This window comes from Mustelus asterias, chromosome 8 (genome assembly GCF_964213995.1).
Source record: "Mustelus asterias chromosome 8, sMusAst1.hap1.1, whole genome shotgun sequence".
NCBI classification, from domain to species: Eukaryota; Metazoa; Chordata; class Chondrichthyes; order Carcharhiniformes; family Triakidae; genus Mustelus; species Mustelus asterias.
In genome coordinates this window covers 59,394,893-59,411,602 of record NC_135808.1, presented here as the reverse complement: position 1 = coordinate 59,411,602, position 16,710 = coordinate 59,394,893, and the positions used below count along the sequence as shown (strand labels likewise).

The 16,710-nt window shown below is 44.0% G+C and overlaps 1 protein-coding gene across 1 annotated transcript in view; it reads left to right on the top strand.

Moving 5' to 3' along the window:
• astn1 (astrotactin 1) overlaps positions 1 to 16,710 on the top strand; it is a 2,581,734-nt gene that overhangs the window by 1,456,041 nt on the left and 1,108,983 nt on the right. Inside the window, exon 14 of the mRNA XM_078219174.1 lies at positions 15,565 to 15,715. Coding sequence (XP_078075300.1) covers positions 15,565 to 15,715 — 151 coding nt within the window. The remainder of the gene's footprint in view (positions 1 to 15,564; positions 15,716 to 16,710) is intronic.

The following is a 16,710-nucleotide window of genomic DNA, read 5'->3' as shown; positions in this document are numbered from 1 at the left end:
ATGAGATGTCCTGCCTGGCACTCACTGCCTCCATGAGAGTGTATGGGCGCTCATCCAAGGGGCAGGAACGAATACCAGCTTGCATTGTCCTCCCACCTGGCAGGTTGACCGAATGCTGCTGCCATCACTGTGATCTTCTTGCTGAGCCCCTGTGCCTCCTTCATCTCCTGGATGTCTTCAGTGCTCTGGAGAGAGATGGGGAATGCTAAATTAGCTGGGATGGAATGATGTATGATATGGAGTGTCTGGTGTCAATGTGACTCAAAATCCAGAGCAATGTGATTGACCGTTAACTGCCATCTGAAATGGCCGAGCAAGGCACAGAATGCATCAAAAAAGACCCATAAAACATTTCAATCTTCACAGACATTAATGGTTCAAAACAATAGCTCGCCACCACCTTCTCAAGGGAAATTAGGGATGTGCAGTAAAAGATGGCCTCACCAACAATGTCCGCATCCCACGATTGAATAAAAAAATTATGTCAGACCAAACCCTGTTTCATCAGGCAGATCCACTTTTAGTTATTTAGAGTAAGTGTACCAAGATTATGGGTGATGTGGATGGCACAGTGGCACAGTGGTTAGCACTGCTGTCTCACAGCACCGGGTTCAATTCTGACCTCAGGTCATTGCCTGTGTGGAGTTTGCACATTCTCCTCGTGTCTGCATGGGTTTCCTCCGGGTGCTCCGGTTTCCTCCCACACTGCAAAGATGTGCGGGTTAGGTTGATTGGCCATGCCAACTTGACCCTAGTGTCAGGGGTTTGGCAGGATAAATATGTGGGGTTACGGGAATAGGGCCTGGGTGGGATTGTGGTCAGTGCATCTGCACTATAGGGATTCTATGACAAAGTAAAGTGTGTATAGTGTAGAGGCAACTGTGGTGAATATCACAATTTGCCACGGGAAATGGATATCACTGCTTCACCTTTCCACGTAAACTACTAAAAACCTCTTGAAGCTAACAACACTATTTTTTTTGGATAGATTTATCTCAACAAAGCGTGAAATATCTTGCATAGTCTTGCTGGAGACACTCTGAAAACTGACATGTCAGGCCACAGTGCCTGATGTAGGCTGATATCAGCTTCGTGTTAATTCTCAATCATTTCTGAATCCTGCTTTGATGACTCATTCTTTAACAGCTCTGTCAGTAAGGTGTAAACATTTGCAGCTTTTCACCCATGTTTTCTCCCTTTCATCTCCTGATGAACGTACAGTTTCATGTTGTGTGCTGACCTGAATTGGTGATCCTTCATGCATGAGTTTAGGCAGCTGGGTTGTTTAATCATGGTAAGGTTTTATCACTGTTGAGCCAGAACAGGTCATTCATTATCAAGAATCCGTTCATGCAGTGCTCGCCAGGACATCAGCTCTTTGCCCTCCTTGGAACAATCGTTACGATCCCACTGGAGGAATAAGGAATGCACTGAAGCAGAGGAATCAGTGAAAAAGGAGCCATTCAAATCTTGAAGATTTTGAATACCCATAAATAAGACAGAATTTGTTCCAACTGCTCCTAAGAAAATTAAGGTAAATCATAGAATACCTACAGTGCAGAAGGAGGCCATTTGGCCCATCGAGCCTGCACTGACAACAATCCCATCCAGGCCCTATCCCTGTAACCCTACATATTTGCCCTGCGAATCCCCTGACACTAAGGGGCAATTTAGCATGGCCAATCAACTTAACCCACACATTTTTGGACTGTGGGAGGAAATCAGAGCACCTGGAGGAAGCCCACACAGACATGGGGAGAATGTGCAGACTCCGCACAGACAGTGACCCAAGTTGGGAATCGAACCCGGGTCCCTGGCGCTGGGAGGCAGCGGTGTTAACCACTGTGCCACCGTGCCGCACCTATGAGAGGAATGCAGAGGAAGCAGGGCTGAAAATTTTCACAGCTCGTTATGTACACAGAGGTAGCAGCAGCCGAGAAAAGTGCACATTGATGTTACGATTTGAAAGTAAATTGGGAGACTGAATTTAGGAATTACATGCTTGGTTTCAAGTCTGCAGTGGGCAAAAATATATCAGCTTATATTGCAAATAGAACAATTCAAAACAAGTTAATGCGAATAAAGTCAATAACTTTAAGGCAGCATGTATTTTGCAAGGTAGTGCATCAATAAATAAATAGATTGGAATTTATTATGAATGTAACAGAATTGTGGAATGAAACAATATGGTAGCTGTTTTATATTTTGACTTTCAGAAAACATTCAAGAAGATGCAGCTTAATATGTTTGTAGCTAACATGAAGTCTAATATTATAAACTGCACAACAAATAATAGGAAAAAGAAGCATCCCAATCCCATTTTCACCTTTGTCCATAAAAATTGAGTCTAAATATTACCTGGCATCTCCATTATTCCCTCATCCCCAGCATGCCATGGCCTTCTTTGAGACTTACTTTGTTTAGTAAAGATACCCATCCCTTTTTTGACTTGCCTTTTAGTTCTTCTGCACAAAACTACTGTTTACACTCTTTCTTATTCTTAGTCCGATTTAGCCTTCATAATCTACTTACAACATTGCTACATTTAAAATTTGCATTTTTATACTTATTTAGCGTATGTTTTTTCATAGAAATCATAGAAACCCTACTGTACAGAAAGAGGCCATTCGGCCCATCGAGTCTGCACCGACCACAATCCCACCCAGGCCCTACCCCCATATCCCGACATATTTTACCCGCTAATCCCTCTAATCTACGCATCCCAGGACACTAAGGGGCAATTTTAGCATGGCCAATCAACCTAACCCGCACATCTTTGGACTGTGGGAGGAAACCGGAGCACCCGGAGGAAACCCACGCAGACACGAGGAGAATGTGCAAACTCCACACAGACAGTGAGCCAAGCCGGGAATTGAACCCAAGTCCCTGGAGCTGTGAAGCAGCAGTGCTAACCACTGTGCTACTGTGCCGCCCCAATTTTGAGATTTTTGAATCTCATATTTTGTTATTCTTCCTCTTTATCCTTGATACCAGAACCTTTGCCTAATCCCAATAGCACAGAAACAAATTAACTAATCATGCAACTTTATTGCCATTTATTTGATCTTACTGTGTGCAAAATTGCTGTGACCTTTGTCTGAATATTCTATCCCAAATGAACTCATTGTATGTCTCAGAAATTCCGAATAATATCTGGATGTCACTGTAAAACAGTCCAGATGTCACACATTTTATACTTTCTTTAAACAGATAGTGAAGGATTACATTGTGGTAGAGTTGTGGAAATACATTTTGTTTCCTCTCGGATAGAACTACACAGCAGGTCACATGCACTACATTTCCCAGAAGGCATCGTGCCAGTGAGCATGAGCAGTGAGGCCTAAACAAGATTTGTTTTTTTAAAGTTTATTTATTAGTATCACAAGTAGGTTTATATTAATCCTGCAATGAAGTTATTGTGAAAACTTCCTAGACGCCATACTGCAGTGCCTGTTCTGAGGGAGAATTTAGTATGGCCAATGAACGTAACCTGCACATCTTTTGGACTGTGGGAGGAAACCGGAGCACCCAGAGGAAGCACATGCAGACATGAGGAGAAAGTTAAGCCTCTGCGCAGACCCAAGCTGGGAATCAAGCCCAGGTCCCTCGCGCAGTGAGGCAGTAGTGCTAACCACTGTGTGAAATGTGAAGCAAATGTTTAATACCACACTTTTGTAAATAACTTTTAATTTCCTGGCAGATGAAACCATTGATGTCTGAGCCATGTTTAGATATTAGTGATCTCAAGAAATTCCTTTAATTGTAAGAATTTGAAACTTGGGAAAGTGTGACAGGAATCTACATTTGTTGTGTTCCCTATCTCAAACACTTCGACCGGGATTTCCTCCACCACCACCACCACCCCCCCCCCCCCCCCCCCCCCGCCCGGAGGTAGGTTTTCTGCTGTCTGACATGGCTTACCATTGGCTGCCGGCAGGATCTTCTGGTTCCGCCCTTTGAATGTCTCTCGTCTTCCCTGCTATGGGAGGGGGTCACCTTTGATGGGATCAGAAGATCTGCCAGCAGGATGGGCCATAATACGCTGCCGTTGGTGTAACCCCTTAGAAGGCAAAACTATTGGCTTTGGTAAGAGGTCTTACAAGGTTCTCTCAAACTCATATTGCACCAATAGTTTCATAACAGGCCCAGCACTAATAAAAGATTTGGGGGGCGATTCTCCCAGCCTGCTGCGCTGCTTTTGTAGTGCAGCGGACCGGGAGACTCAAACGGAGGCCGTTTTGCCACGTGTCTCCAGCCGCCGTATTTCCGGAGCTGTCAGCTCCATGCCAGAAATCGGCGCGGAGCTGCATAAATGATTTAAATTCTCACTTCAAAATATTTTTAAATATCATTAGCGACTCCAGGACTGAAATCTCCAGGCCTGTTCATTGCCACCTTGGCAGTGCCAGCCCTGGCCCCCGGCACTGCCCAATGTGTAAATTGGCAATGCCAATGGGGCACCTTGGCACTGCCCAAAAGACATTGGATAGTGCCAAGGGGGTGGGGCCTAAGAGGGCAGGGCCGAATGGGGGGCTCTGGAGGGAGATCGGTGGGGTTCGGGGGGCCCGCTGCCACTCTGCACTGAGATCAATGGCAGAGTGAGGGAGGCCAGTGATCGGGGATGGGGGTTAGCCTGCTGGGGGTTTGTCGCTGCGTGGGGGGTGGGGGGGTCCGGGACTGCGGGGGGTGTCTGGGCTGCTTGTCAGGTGGGAGCGCGATCGGGAGATTGGGACTCTGGGGGGAGGAGGGGGGGGTCATTGAGGCAGGCTGGGGTGAGGGGGGTGTCGAGGCTGGCCCAGATATATTCAGGGGGCCAGCAATTGGGCCGTGAGGGAGTCAGAGGGCCAGTGAAAAGGGGGAGCAGGGCTGGCCTGGCCAGCGATTGAGCTGGACAGCGATCAGGAGGCTGGCAGTGCGGGGCTACTGCACATGCGCCGATCACGACGCTGACCGATCGGCACGTGCGCAGTGGCCCGCTCAGCGCCATGCTGCCAGCCTCTCCAGCAGGACTAGGTCCTGCCCCCTGAATTTCGGCGTGATTCACACTGAGGCACTCTGCAGTGCACAGAGTGTGGGAGATTCACTTTGAAACTTCCACTGAAAATAACAGTGGGATTTACTCCACCTTTTACGCGAATTCAACACTCAGAATGTTTTCGGGAAAATCGCCCCCTCTGTGTTTCTGAGATGGGCCACGAGGACTATTTTAAATGCAAGCAATGTAATTAAATTTCAATGTATTGACAGCAAAAATGCTTGATGTATTTTTATAGAAATTAAACTGAATAAAGAGAACCCTGAAAAAAATCTTCATTCACAGGAAGTGGCCATTGTTTGGAAGGACAACATTTGTTGTCCATTCTTAACAGCCTTGACTAAAAGCCTTCCCTGGCTATTTCAGAGAGAATTAAAGGTCAACTACATTGTTGTTGGACTGGAGTCATATATAGTCCAGACTTGGGGGGGCGGGGGGGGCAGGGAGGGGGATGTGGGGGAGGAAAGACTGCTGGCCACATGCGACCTTGCATTATTCAGTAGTGGAGAAAGGCTCAGTTCTCCCGGGCGGGAGCAGGCAGGAAGTCACATGCCCCCCCACACCCCCTCCACCCTCTTTGTTACCTCACGGGGTCAAAGATCCGGGCACCATATTTAAAGGGCAACCAACAGCCTGCAATCTCCTTTCCACTTGGACCCAGCCTCTGCCACACCCTTCCCCATTAACCCTTCCTCCCTTCCATGGTTACCTTCCATACAACTTGCACTGCCACCAGCCGGTATCAACCACAGGCTGGCATTTAAAGACACACCCCAAAGAGGATAATGCAGTGTAAACCCACCATATTAATCATGGAAGAAGTCAACCTCGCCCGGTCCATGCCACTGATGTACAGTTGGAAAAGTAAACATTCCAATTTCTCGCTGGTCGGATATTTAATTCTGTGGTGGAGCCAAATTCCACCAAGGTGACCTTTTAATGAGCATGCATGACGTGCAAAAGGCTTCCTGACATTATTTGTTGGGAAGCTCGACCCCGCGGTAGCAGCAGGGGGAATTAACCAGCCATGGACCCTGGCGACAGCTGGGGGAAGCAGTGACTGATCTCCGTGCTCCGTGCACACAGATTTGAGCATGCACAATGGTGCCCTCTGCTGCAATCAGTCGGCTTTGAGACAAGCTAATTGGTACCAACGACATAGGTAGCAAAAGGGATGAGGTCCTGAAGTGTAAATATAGAGAGCTAGGCAGAAGGCTAAAGTGCAGGACCTCGAAGATAGTAATTTCAGGACTACTACCGCTGCCACGTGCGAGTGAGAGTATGAATAGGAGGATTAGGCAGTTGAATGCGTGGCTTGAGAGCTGGTGTAGGGGGCAGGGATTTAGATTTTTGGATCATTGGGATCTTTTCTGGGGAAGGGCTGACCTGTTCAAGAGAGACGGGTTACACCTGAACTGGAGGGGGACTAACATCCTGGCGGGGAGATTTGCTGGAGCCACTCAGGAGGGTTTAAAATAGTTTGGCAGGGGGGTGGGATCCAAAGCAGTAGGGAGACAGAAGAGAAGTTTGAGAACAGCACAGAAGTTAAAGAGAGCACATTAAGTAGTAAAGGCAGTTTTAGTAATCCTAGTAACAGACAGTTCAGGCAAAAGCAAGACAGAGAGCAAGGGAAGTCCAGATTAAACTGATTTATTTCAATGCAAGAGGCCTGACGGGCAAGGCAGATGAACTCAGGGCATGGATGGGTACATGGGACTGGGATATTATAGCAATTACTGAAACATGGCTAAGGGAGGATCAGGACTGGCAGCTTAATGTTCCAGGGAACAGATGCTATAGGAAAGATAGAACAGGAGGTAAGAGAGGAGGGGGAGTTGCACTTTTGATTAGGGAAAGCATCACGACTGTACTGAGAGGGGATATATCCGAGGGTTCAGCCACTGAGTCTATATGGGTAGAACTGAGAAATAAGAAGGGGGAAATCACTTTGATAGGGTTGTACTATAGGCCCCCAAATAGTCGGCAGGAAATTGAGGAGCAAATATGTAAGGAGATTACAGATAGCTCCAAGAAAAATAGGGTGGTAATAGTCGGAGATTTTAACTTTCCCAACATTGACTGGGACAGCCATAGTATTAGAGGGTTGGATGGAGAGAAATTTGTTGAGTGTATTCAGAAGGAATTTCTCATTCAGTATGTGGATGGCCCGACTAGAGAGGGGGCAAAACTTGACCTCCTCTTGGGAAATAAGGAAGGGCAAGTGACAGAAGTGTTAGTGAGGGATCACTTTGGGACCAGTGACCATAATTCTATTGGTTTTAAGATAGCTATGGAGAATGATATGTCTGGCCCAAAAGTTAAAATTCTAAATTGGGGCAAGGTCAATTTTGATAGTATCAGGCAGGAACTTTCAAAAGTTAATTGGGGGAGTCTGTGGGAAGGCAAAGGGATGTCTGGTAAGTGGCGCATTTTCAAAAATGTGTTAACCAGGGTTCAGGGTAAACACATTCCTCTTAGAGCGAAGGGCAAGGCTGGCAGAAGTAGGGAACCCTGGATGACTCGGGATATTGAGGCCCTGGTCAAGAAGAAGAAAGAGGCACATGACATGCATAGGCAGCTGGGATCAAGTGAATCCTTTGAAGAGTATAGGGGGTGTAGGAGTAGAGTTAAGAGAGAAATCAGGAGGGCAAAAAGGGGACACAAGATTGTTTTGGCAGATAAGGCAAAGGAGAATCCAAAGAGCTTCTATAAATACATAAAGGGCAAAACAGTAACAAGGGAGAGAGTAGGGCCTCTTAAGGATCAACAAGGTCATCTATGTGCGGATCCACAAGAGATGAGTGAGATCCTAAATGAATATTTCTCATCAGTATTTACTGTTGAGAAAAGCATGGATGTTAGGGAATTTGGGGAAGTAGATGGTGATATCTTGAGGAGTGTACATATTACAGAGAAGGACGTGCTGGAAGTCTTAAAGTGTATCAAGGTAGATAAATCCCCAGGACCTGATGAAGTCTATCCCAGGACATTGTGGGAGGCTAGGGAGGAAATTGCGGGTCCCCGAGCTGAGATATTTGAATCATCGATTGTCACGAGTGAGGTGCCTGAAGATTGGAGAGTGGCAAATGTTGTGCCTTTGTTTAAAAAGGGCTGCAGGGAAAAGCCTGGGAACTACAGGCCAGTAAGCCTCACATCTGTGGTGGGTAAATTGTTGGAAGGTATTTTGAGAGACAGGATCTACAGGCATTTAGAGACTCAAGGACTGATTAGGGACAGTCAGCATGGCTTTTTGAGTGGAAAATCAGGTCTCACAAATTTGATTGAGTTTTTTGAAGGGGTAACCAAGAAGGTAGATGAGGGCAGTGCAGTTGATGTTGTCTACATGGACTTTAGCAAGGCCTTTGACAAGGTACCACATGGTAGGTTATTGCATAAGGTTAAATCTCACGAGATCCAGAATGAGGAACTAAATGGATACAAAATTGGCTTCTTGACAGAAGCCAGAGGGTGGTTGTAGAGAATTGTTTTTCAAACTGGAGGCCTGTGACCAGCAGTGTGCCTCAGGGATCAGTGCTGGGTCCACTGTTATTTGTCATTTATATTAATGATTTGGATGAGAATATAGGAGGCATGATTAGTAAGTTTGCAGATGACACTAAGATTGGTGGCACAGTGAAGAAAGTTATCTCCAATTGCAACGGGATCTTGATCAATTGGGCCAGTGGGCTGATGAATGGCAGATGGAGTTTAATTTAGACAAATGCGAGGTGATGCATTTTGGTAGATTGAACCAGGGCAGGACTTACTCAGTTCATGGTAAGGCATTGGGGAGAGTTACAGAACAAAGAGATCGAGGGGTACATGTTCATAGCTCCTTGAAAGTGGATTCACAGGTGGACAGAGTGGTCAAGAAGGCATTTGGCATGCTTGGTTTCATCAGTCAGAACATTGAATACAGGAGTTGGAATGTCTTGTTGAAGTTGTACAAGACATTGGTAAGGCCACACTTGGAATACTGTGTGCAATTCTGATCACCCTATTATAGAAAGGATATTATTAAACCAGAAGAGTGCAGAAAAGATTTACGAGGATGCTACCGGGACTTGATGGATTGAGTTATAAGGAGAGGCTGGATAGACTGGGACTCTTTTCTCTGGTGCAGAGGAAGCTGAGGGGTGATCTTATTGATGTCTATAAAATAATGAGGGGCACAGATCAGCTAAATAGTCAATATCTTTTCCAAAAGGTAGGGGAGTCTAAAACTAGAGGTCATAGGTTTAAGGTGAGAGGGGAGAGATACAAAAGTGTCCAGAGGGGCAATTTTTTCACACAGAGGGTGGTGAGTGTTTGGAACAAGCTGCCAGAGGTCGTAGTAGAGGCGGGTACAATTTTGTCTTTTTAAAAGCATTTAGATAGTTACATGGGTATGATGGATATAGAGGGATATGGGCCAAATGCGGACAATTGGGATTAGCTTAGGGGTTTTTTAATAAAAGGGCGGCATGGACAAGTTGGGCCGAAGGGCCTGTTTCCATGCTGTAAACCTCTACGACTCTATGACTCTGAGCTAGGCCCTGCGCACTCCCCCTGCTGGCAGAAACCAAGTTTGGTTTGATTTTTTTGACAAAGTCAAGAAGGATTCAATTTCTAAGTCGCCCAAAAAAAACAGCACGAATTTGTTCTGTTTTCACAATCATTCGAGAATTAGAATCTATCTGCTAAGATTGCCCCCAGGGTCTCTGTCTGATCAGAGGTTTTGGGCCAATGTTTTTCCTTAGTGACAGCCACTTGCTTCTTGTATGGCCTGGTGATATAGTGTTGAGGTTTCTCATTGAATTATTCCCTGTGTGTTTGCATTTTTCAACTAGGTCTGGTAATTTTCAATAAGATTTAGTCAGATTTTTCGTACCTGAGGGGTTTTGTGCTCATCCTGATTTTCCCCAAGTTTATGCAATAATAGCCAGTGAAGAATGTGATTTGCTGTCAATACTTGCAGCGTTGTTCTGAGCTACCTTCCCATTAATCATTCCTTTGCTGTAGCTATTTGCCACGGCATGCTATAATATGCTAAAACTGCAAAATGCTGAATGCATCTGTTGCTGCTACACCTTCAGATCTCTGTGGCTTTGATAATGCTCTCTGCTTCCTGTTTTTTTTTCCTCTGGACAGTAAAAACTAATTTTAAGATGAATAAGCCTATATTCCTTCTGATATTTCACAAGCTCTTCTGTGAACTGTTGTCTATCATTACTTCATCCAATACCCCATGGCAAGCAAATATGGATTTCATATGCAGTGTGTAGTTTTAGTTATATTTTAGTAGATTCAGTTATACTCTTCATATATCATATGAAAAGCAGTATACAAAAGCACATATATGATTCCATTTGACCAGTTGTTGAGACTCAGAAACGAAAGGAATAATACAAGTAGCTACACTACTGCATGTTCGGAACAGTCTTTGGGCGGATTTTGCTGCCTCACTTGTCCCAAAATTGTAAAGTCCTGCCTGAGGTTAATAGACATTTCCATGTCCGCCCCTCACCCGCTCTGATTCCTGTGGTAGGCGGGGTGGTATTTCCCAGCCTTTATCTCTTCATTCTCGCTGCTGTTCAAGCTAATCCACCATATATTTTTCACCAGCTTTTTATCTACACTTTCAAATCCCCTGGTGCCCCACATGCATTCCACCTCCCTGGATCCCTATGTGTGGAACTTACCAACGAGTGCTTTTTAAAAGTATTCCATCTTACAAAGGTCTACAAATACGTATGTTGTGACAGAAAAACACAAAGGCCCTGATTTTACTGGGCGAGCGAGACTCGCAGAACAGCATTCTCCGTTGGCCTCGGGCGCGATCTTACAAGCCTCGGGCGGGCGTGCCGGTAAAATTCTGTCCACTGTTGCAGCAACTCTTTCAGAAGGGGTGAATCTCATGCACTGAATATCATATCACCTCAGCAGAATTTTTGGATTGATAAGGTAAAGCAAACAGCCGACTGCAATTCAAATGTAACGATGCCATACTTATTACTGATGTGGAGATGCCTTTGTTGGACTGGGGGAGGGGGGGGGCACAGTAAGAAGTCTCACAACACCAGGTTAAAGTCCAATAGGTTTATCTGGTATCACAAGCTTTTGTAGCGATGCTCCAAAAGCTCACGATACCAAATAAACCTGTTGGACTTTAACCTGGTGTTGTGAGACGTCTTATTATTCTTATGACTGATTATAGTTCTACTAGCTGAATTCTTGCCATGCACATTTCACATCACATAAGATGCTCATACAGTCTGAGATGTGAAAAGCAGCATATCATTAACCTGGCCATTCAACTCTTTATCATAGAATCATAGAATCCTACAGTGCAGAAGGAGACCATTCAGCCCGTCGAGTCTGCAATGACCACAATCCCACTCAGGCCCTATCCCCATAGCCCCATGCAATTACCCTAGCTATCCCCCTGGCACTAAGAGGCAAGTTAGCATGACCAATCCCCCTAACTCGCACTGTGGACTGTGGGAGGAAACCAGAGCACTCAGAGGAAACACATGCGGACATGGGGAGAACGTTCAAACTCCACAGAGAAAGTGACCCAAGCTGGGAATCGAACCCGGGTTCCTGGCGCTGTGAGGCAGCAGTGCTAACCACTGTGCCTCCGTGCTGCCCTACATCTATTTACTAATTGGGTAACTTGCAAGACAGCTCACCAAAGTCATTTGAAAAAGAGTTATTAACCTGTAAGCTCACTTCCATTGCTAAGAGCAAGTATTCTATTGAAAAATTACCAATAGAAGTTATGAAGTGGCAAAGCATTATGTAATTTAATGTTTACTTATATTTAAAATAAAGATTTACAATATTTTTTTTTTAACAAGCTCAGTTGTGAGGTGCAATTCTACGTTGGTAATTTACTACCTGAAGTAGCAATGCTGAATTGTCACAGTAATAAGAATATTGTTAAGTTTGTAATTTGTCTATTGTTAAGTACCAACAAAATCCTCTAAATCCAGTGGCAAGAAGGGCAGTCTGATACAACACCCTTTCTCAAGCCAATTTGTCCAGCATCAAGTTGCTAATCATACAAAGCCAGCTCCTCCGGGCATGAAATGGAGCTTACGTGCCTGACTCCTGAAGCAACTGCAGTACTCAGGTCACTGCAGGAGGACAGTGGAAATGCATTAGGTATGTCCTCAAAGCATCCCTAAAGAGGTCAATCATACATGACAACACATGTGAGATCTAGGCTTGTGACCAACCACAATGGAGGAGACTAATTCAGAAAGGAACATTGAGAGCCTTTGTCAGGAACGCAGAGAGGCAAGTTCAAGATGTCAGACGTAGTGTACAAACCTAAAAAAAAACCCAGCTACTCAACTCTTCAAACATCGCCTGCTGCACATGTGACAATCTGCGGTCATACTTATCGGCCATTTCAGAATCCACTGAACTGGAGTGGGAGCAAGTCATCCTAGTTGCTAAGGCACTCTCTAAGGAGAAGGCCATGGTCTTGCTCTAGATGGCTTTATTTTGGATTTACAATATAAAAACGTGGGGGTGCTCCGGTTGAGTAAGGGTAAAGGGAATCTTTAGCAATCGGTGAAAGTCAAAGACTTTCAAGTCACTTAACTGATAAGAGCTGTTCAGTGGAAATTAATGATTTAATGGAAAATACTTCATATGAACAAGGAGCAGGAGTAGACCATTCAGCTGCGCCATTTAATAAAACCATGGCTGATTTGATCGTAACCTCAAATTTGCACCCTGTCTCCCCCAGTAACCTAGCACCCCCTTATTAATCAAGTGGCACTGTGGTAGGATGTGCAATGAATGTAAAGAAAGTAAAAAATAATTTCATTGTGATTATTAATTTAAAATTTGCAACTTGATTAACACATATGAAACATATAAGATCCTGAGGGGCCTTGACAGAGTTGATGTGGGGAAGATGTTTCCTCTTGTGAGAGAATCTAGAACTGGAGGTCACTGTTTAAAAATAGGAGTCACCCATTTAAAACAAAGGTGAGGTGAAATGTTTTCATTCAGAGGGTCATGAGCCTTTGGAACTCTGTTCCTGAAAAGGTGTTGGAAGCAGAGTTTTTGGGCAAGATTTTCCAGCTCTTCCAGCCAGTGGGATTTTCTGTTCCTGCCGTAAGCGACCACCCACTGTGGGTTTTCCACCGCCAGTGCTGGCGAGTCATACAACACCTTAGACCTCAGCGGAACTGGAGGACCCTGTCGGCGCCCAATGGCAAGCTGCCTCCACCATCAGAAAACACGCCTCGGCGGGGGGGGGGGGGGGGGTGTTGAAAAAAATCTCGGGGTGTTGAAAAAAATCTCGGCCTGTGAATATTTTTAAGTCAGAGTGAGATAGATAGATCCTTGATTAACAAGTGGGTGCTGGATTATTGTGGTAGCCAGGATGGAGAATTGATGTTACTAGCAAATGAGCCATGATTTTATTAAATGGCAGAGCAGGCTTGAGGGGTGGAATGGCCTACTCTTGCTGTTTGCTTGTATGAATTTTTTTCCATTAAATAATTAACTTAACAGCACAGCAATGTTGGAGAAAGGAAGATAGAACTTTTCTCAAACTCATCTCTATGTTCATGTCCATCAAGATAAAATTTGGAATTTGGCAAAAGGTTAAAATTGTGGTCACATATTCTCTGTAGTTACGTGGAAGGGTCATATGGCAGATCTACTCCCATACAGTGCCATTTATCCAGGAGAGGAGACGAGTCCTGGATCCTACAGAAAACATTAACCATATGGGTAGGAGGGACACCTCACCTTGACGATGAACTTCCTGGCTGCCTGTTCCATACTGGCTATATCCAGGTTGGAACAGAGGAAGTGGGCTTATAAATGTTTCACTAATACTCTGAGATAAATTCCTTTCCAATGCACTTGCCATCTTTGACAACCTCGGATTGACTCCCAGGTGATGAAAAGGAGTCTTCAGTCTCCAATTTTTCAGTTCTAATCCAGTCATCAACATTTACTGCTGCTTTTCCCTATCGCTCATCCCATATGTGCATAGATCATTGAAGGTGGACAGAGCAGTTAATAAAGCATATACTATTCGGGGTTTTATTAATAGGTGCAAAGAGTACAAGAGCAAGGAGGTTATGCTGAACTTATACAAGGCACTAGTTAAACCTCAACTGGAATACTCTGTATAGTTCTGGGCGCCACACGATAGGAAGGATGTGAACGCATTGGAGAGACTGCAAAAGAGGTTTACAAGAATAGATCAGAGATAAGAAACTTCAGTTATGAGGATAGATTGGAGAGGTTGGGACAGTTCACCGTGGAGAGAAGAAGGCTGAGAGAAGATTTGAGAAAGATGTTTGAGAGGGGGCTGGACGGAGTAGAAAGGAAGAAATTGTTCCCGCTCGCAGAAGGATTAAGTACCAGAGGGCACAGATTGAGAAGTAAGTGTGATGTGAGAAAAAAGTTTTTCTCACCGTGATTGGGTTGGATCTGGAATGCATTGCCTGGAAGTGTGGTGGAGACAGGTTCAGTTGAGACACGGTGGCACAGTGCCAGGGACCTGGGTTCGATTCCTGGCCTGGGTCACTGTTCTGTGTGGAGTCTGCATGTTCTCCCCATGTCAGCGTGGGTTTCCTCCGGGTGCTCTGGTTTCCTCCCACAGTCCAAAAGACGTGCTGGTTAGGTGCATTGGCCATGATAAGTTCCTCCTCAATGTGCCCAAACAGGCGCTGGAATGTGGCGACTGGGGAATTTTCACAGTAACTTCACTGCAGTGTTAATGTAAGCCTACTTGTGACACTAATAAATAAACTTAAACTTTTTCAAGAGGGCATTAGATGATTGCTTGAATAGACACAATGAGCAGGGATACAGGGAAAAGGCAGGGGAATGGAACTAACTTATGATGCTCATTTGGAGAGCCACGGCTGACACAATGGGCCAAATGGCCTCCTTCTACACTGTAAAAATTCTGTGATTCTATTAATAAGATTCATTATTTCAAGATGAAAATACCGTATTTGAAATCTGCCCGGATAATGAAAGCTTTTTGATTTCAATACCAGCTAACATTGTTGCATATTATTCTAGTTAATGCCAAAATCATTAACACATTTCCACAATTATAAGATATAAGATATCCATAGAAATTCTTCAATTTATTCCGATTATAGTTATTATAGTTACTATTACCGTTGAAAAACAGTTTAATTTCAATTCACACAAACTCTTTGTTTTGAATGTAACCCAACGTAAGAAAACCTGAAAAGATGCCAAATCTGTACTTTAAAATCGTAATGTTTTTCACTTAACTCATTAAAATTTATCACCTGAAATTCTGACGTGGGTGGAAATATATGCTCAAATCAGAATAAGATATAGATAATTTTGGTTTTGAAAGAATAATCAGTTTCTGTTTGACTGAAAACATAAAAGTAGAGAGTTTGAATAAATGTCAGCTAAAAAATGTTATCAGTTACTTGTTTTGGGGATCGATCCTCTCTTACTTCAGTTGTGATTGATATTCATGGCAGTGCTCCACTATCTTCAATTTTTCCATTTATGTTTTGCAGAGAAGAAGCCATGATCTCTGCTTCCTTTGACAGCCTTGAGGTTCTCCTTGACTCTTTTGGTCCTGTGAGGGATTGCACAAAGGACAATGGTGGTTGCAGTAGAAACTTCTGCTGTATCTCCGATCGCAAGCTTGATTCAAGTGGCTGTGTGGTAAGTAAAGTCCATGCTTGGATGCATTTAAAGGCTTGGTGAGTTTTATCACAAATCTCTATAACGCATGACCACATGCTTGATGCAGAAGTTGCTGTCATTGGGTATGGAACAGTGTCTGTTCTTTCAGCCTTTTAATTCCGGCCTTGTTGCCTTCGTTCTTCTTGACTGTACATTTTGCATTGTCTGTGCGGGATCCTCTGTATGGTTTGCCTCATTAAAAGGCTCCATTTTAAGGTATTTCTACCTAATGTAACCAACTGTGCTATGGTTTAAAGTGAACTTAAACTAATTTGGCCATATGTTTAAAACTCAGCTTGGAATTCTGGGTTTAGCTGAGAAACTTGGCTACATTTGAAAATGCAATGTTAAGCAGGAATGATTTTTGTCATTTACAGGCTTTCTCATAAGGTGAACAAGCTTTCATAGTCACAGCTGTCAATTGTTTTTTTGAAAGTTACAGACATCGGTTTGTACTGTTTGTACCTGGTAATTTCATAACATAAGATAAGTTATAATGCTCTGTATAACTATCAGTTCAGTTCAGTTGGTAATGATTTAAGTTCAGTTGCTGTTTGAATGCTGTACAAGCTTTTTAGTCAAGATCCCTCTCTCTCTTTCGCTCTCTCTCTCTCTCTTACCAGTAAATTAATCTCTTTTGCTTTCTGTAAAATGCTAATTCTAAAGGATGCTTAATAAAGAAGTTTCTACTTCGAACCAGTGCTCAAGTTTATTCTGAAGGAGAAAATAAACCCTACAGTCTGGCGGATAAGTTTTAAAACCTTTTCTGACTGGTTCTGGAATTCAAACCCTCGATTGTGTTGGGTTTGTGAGCTCACTTCCAAAAGCATGAGGCTACAGAATATTGCTGTGCACCCTCTATTTTAACCTCCACATATACCTTGGCTACATTCTTCGTCAGCCATTGCTAATGCCTGCAGCTTGTTGATAAGTCAAACAATGAGAGAAATTGCCTGCATCTGAAAGCTAATGAT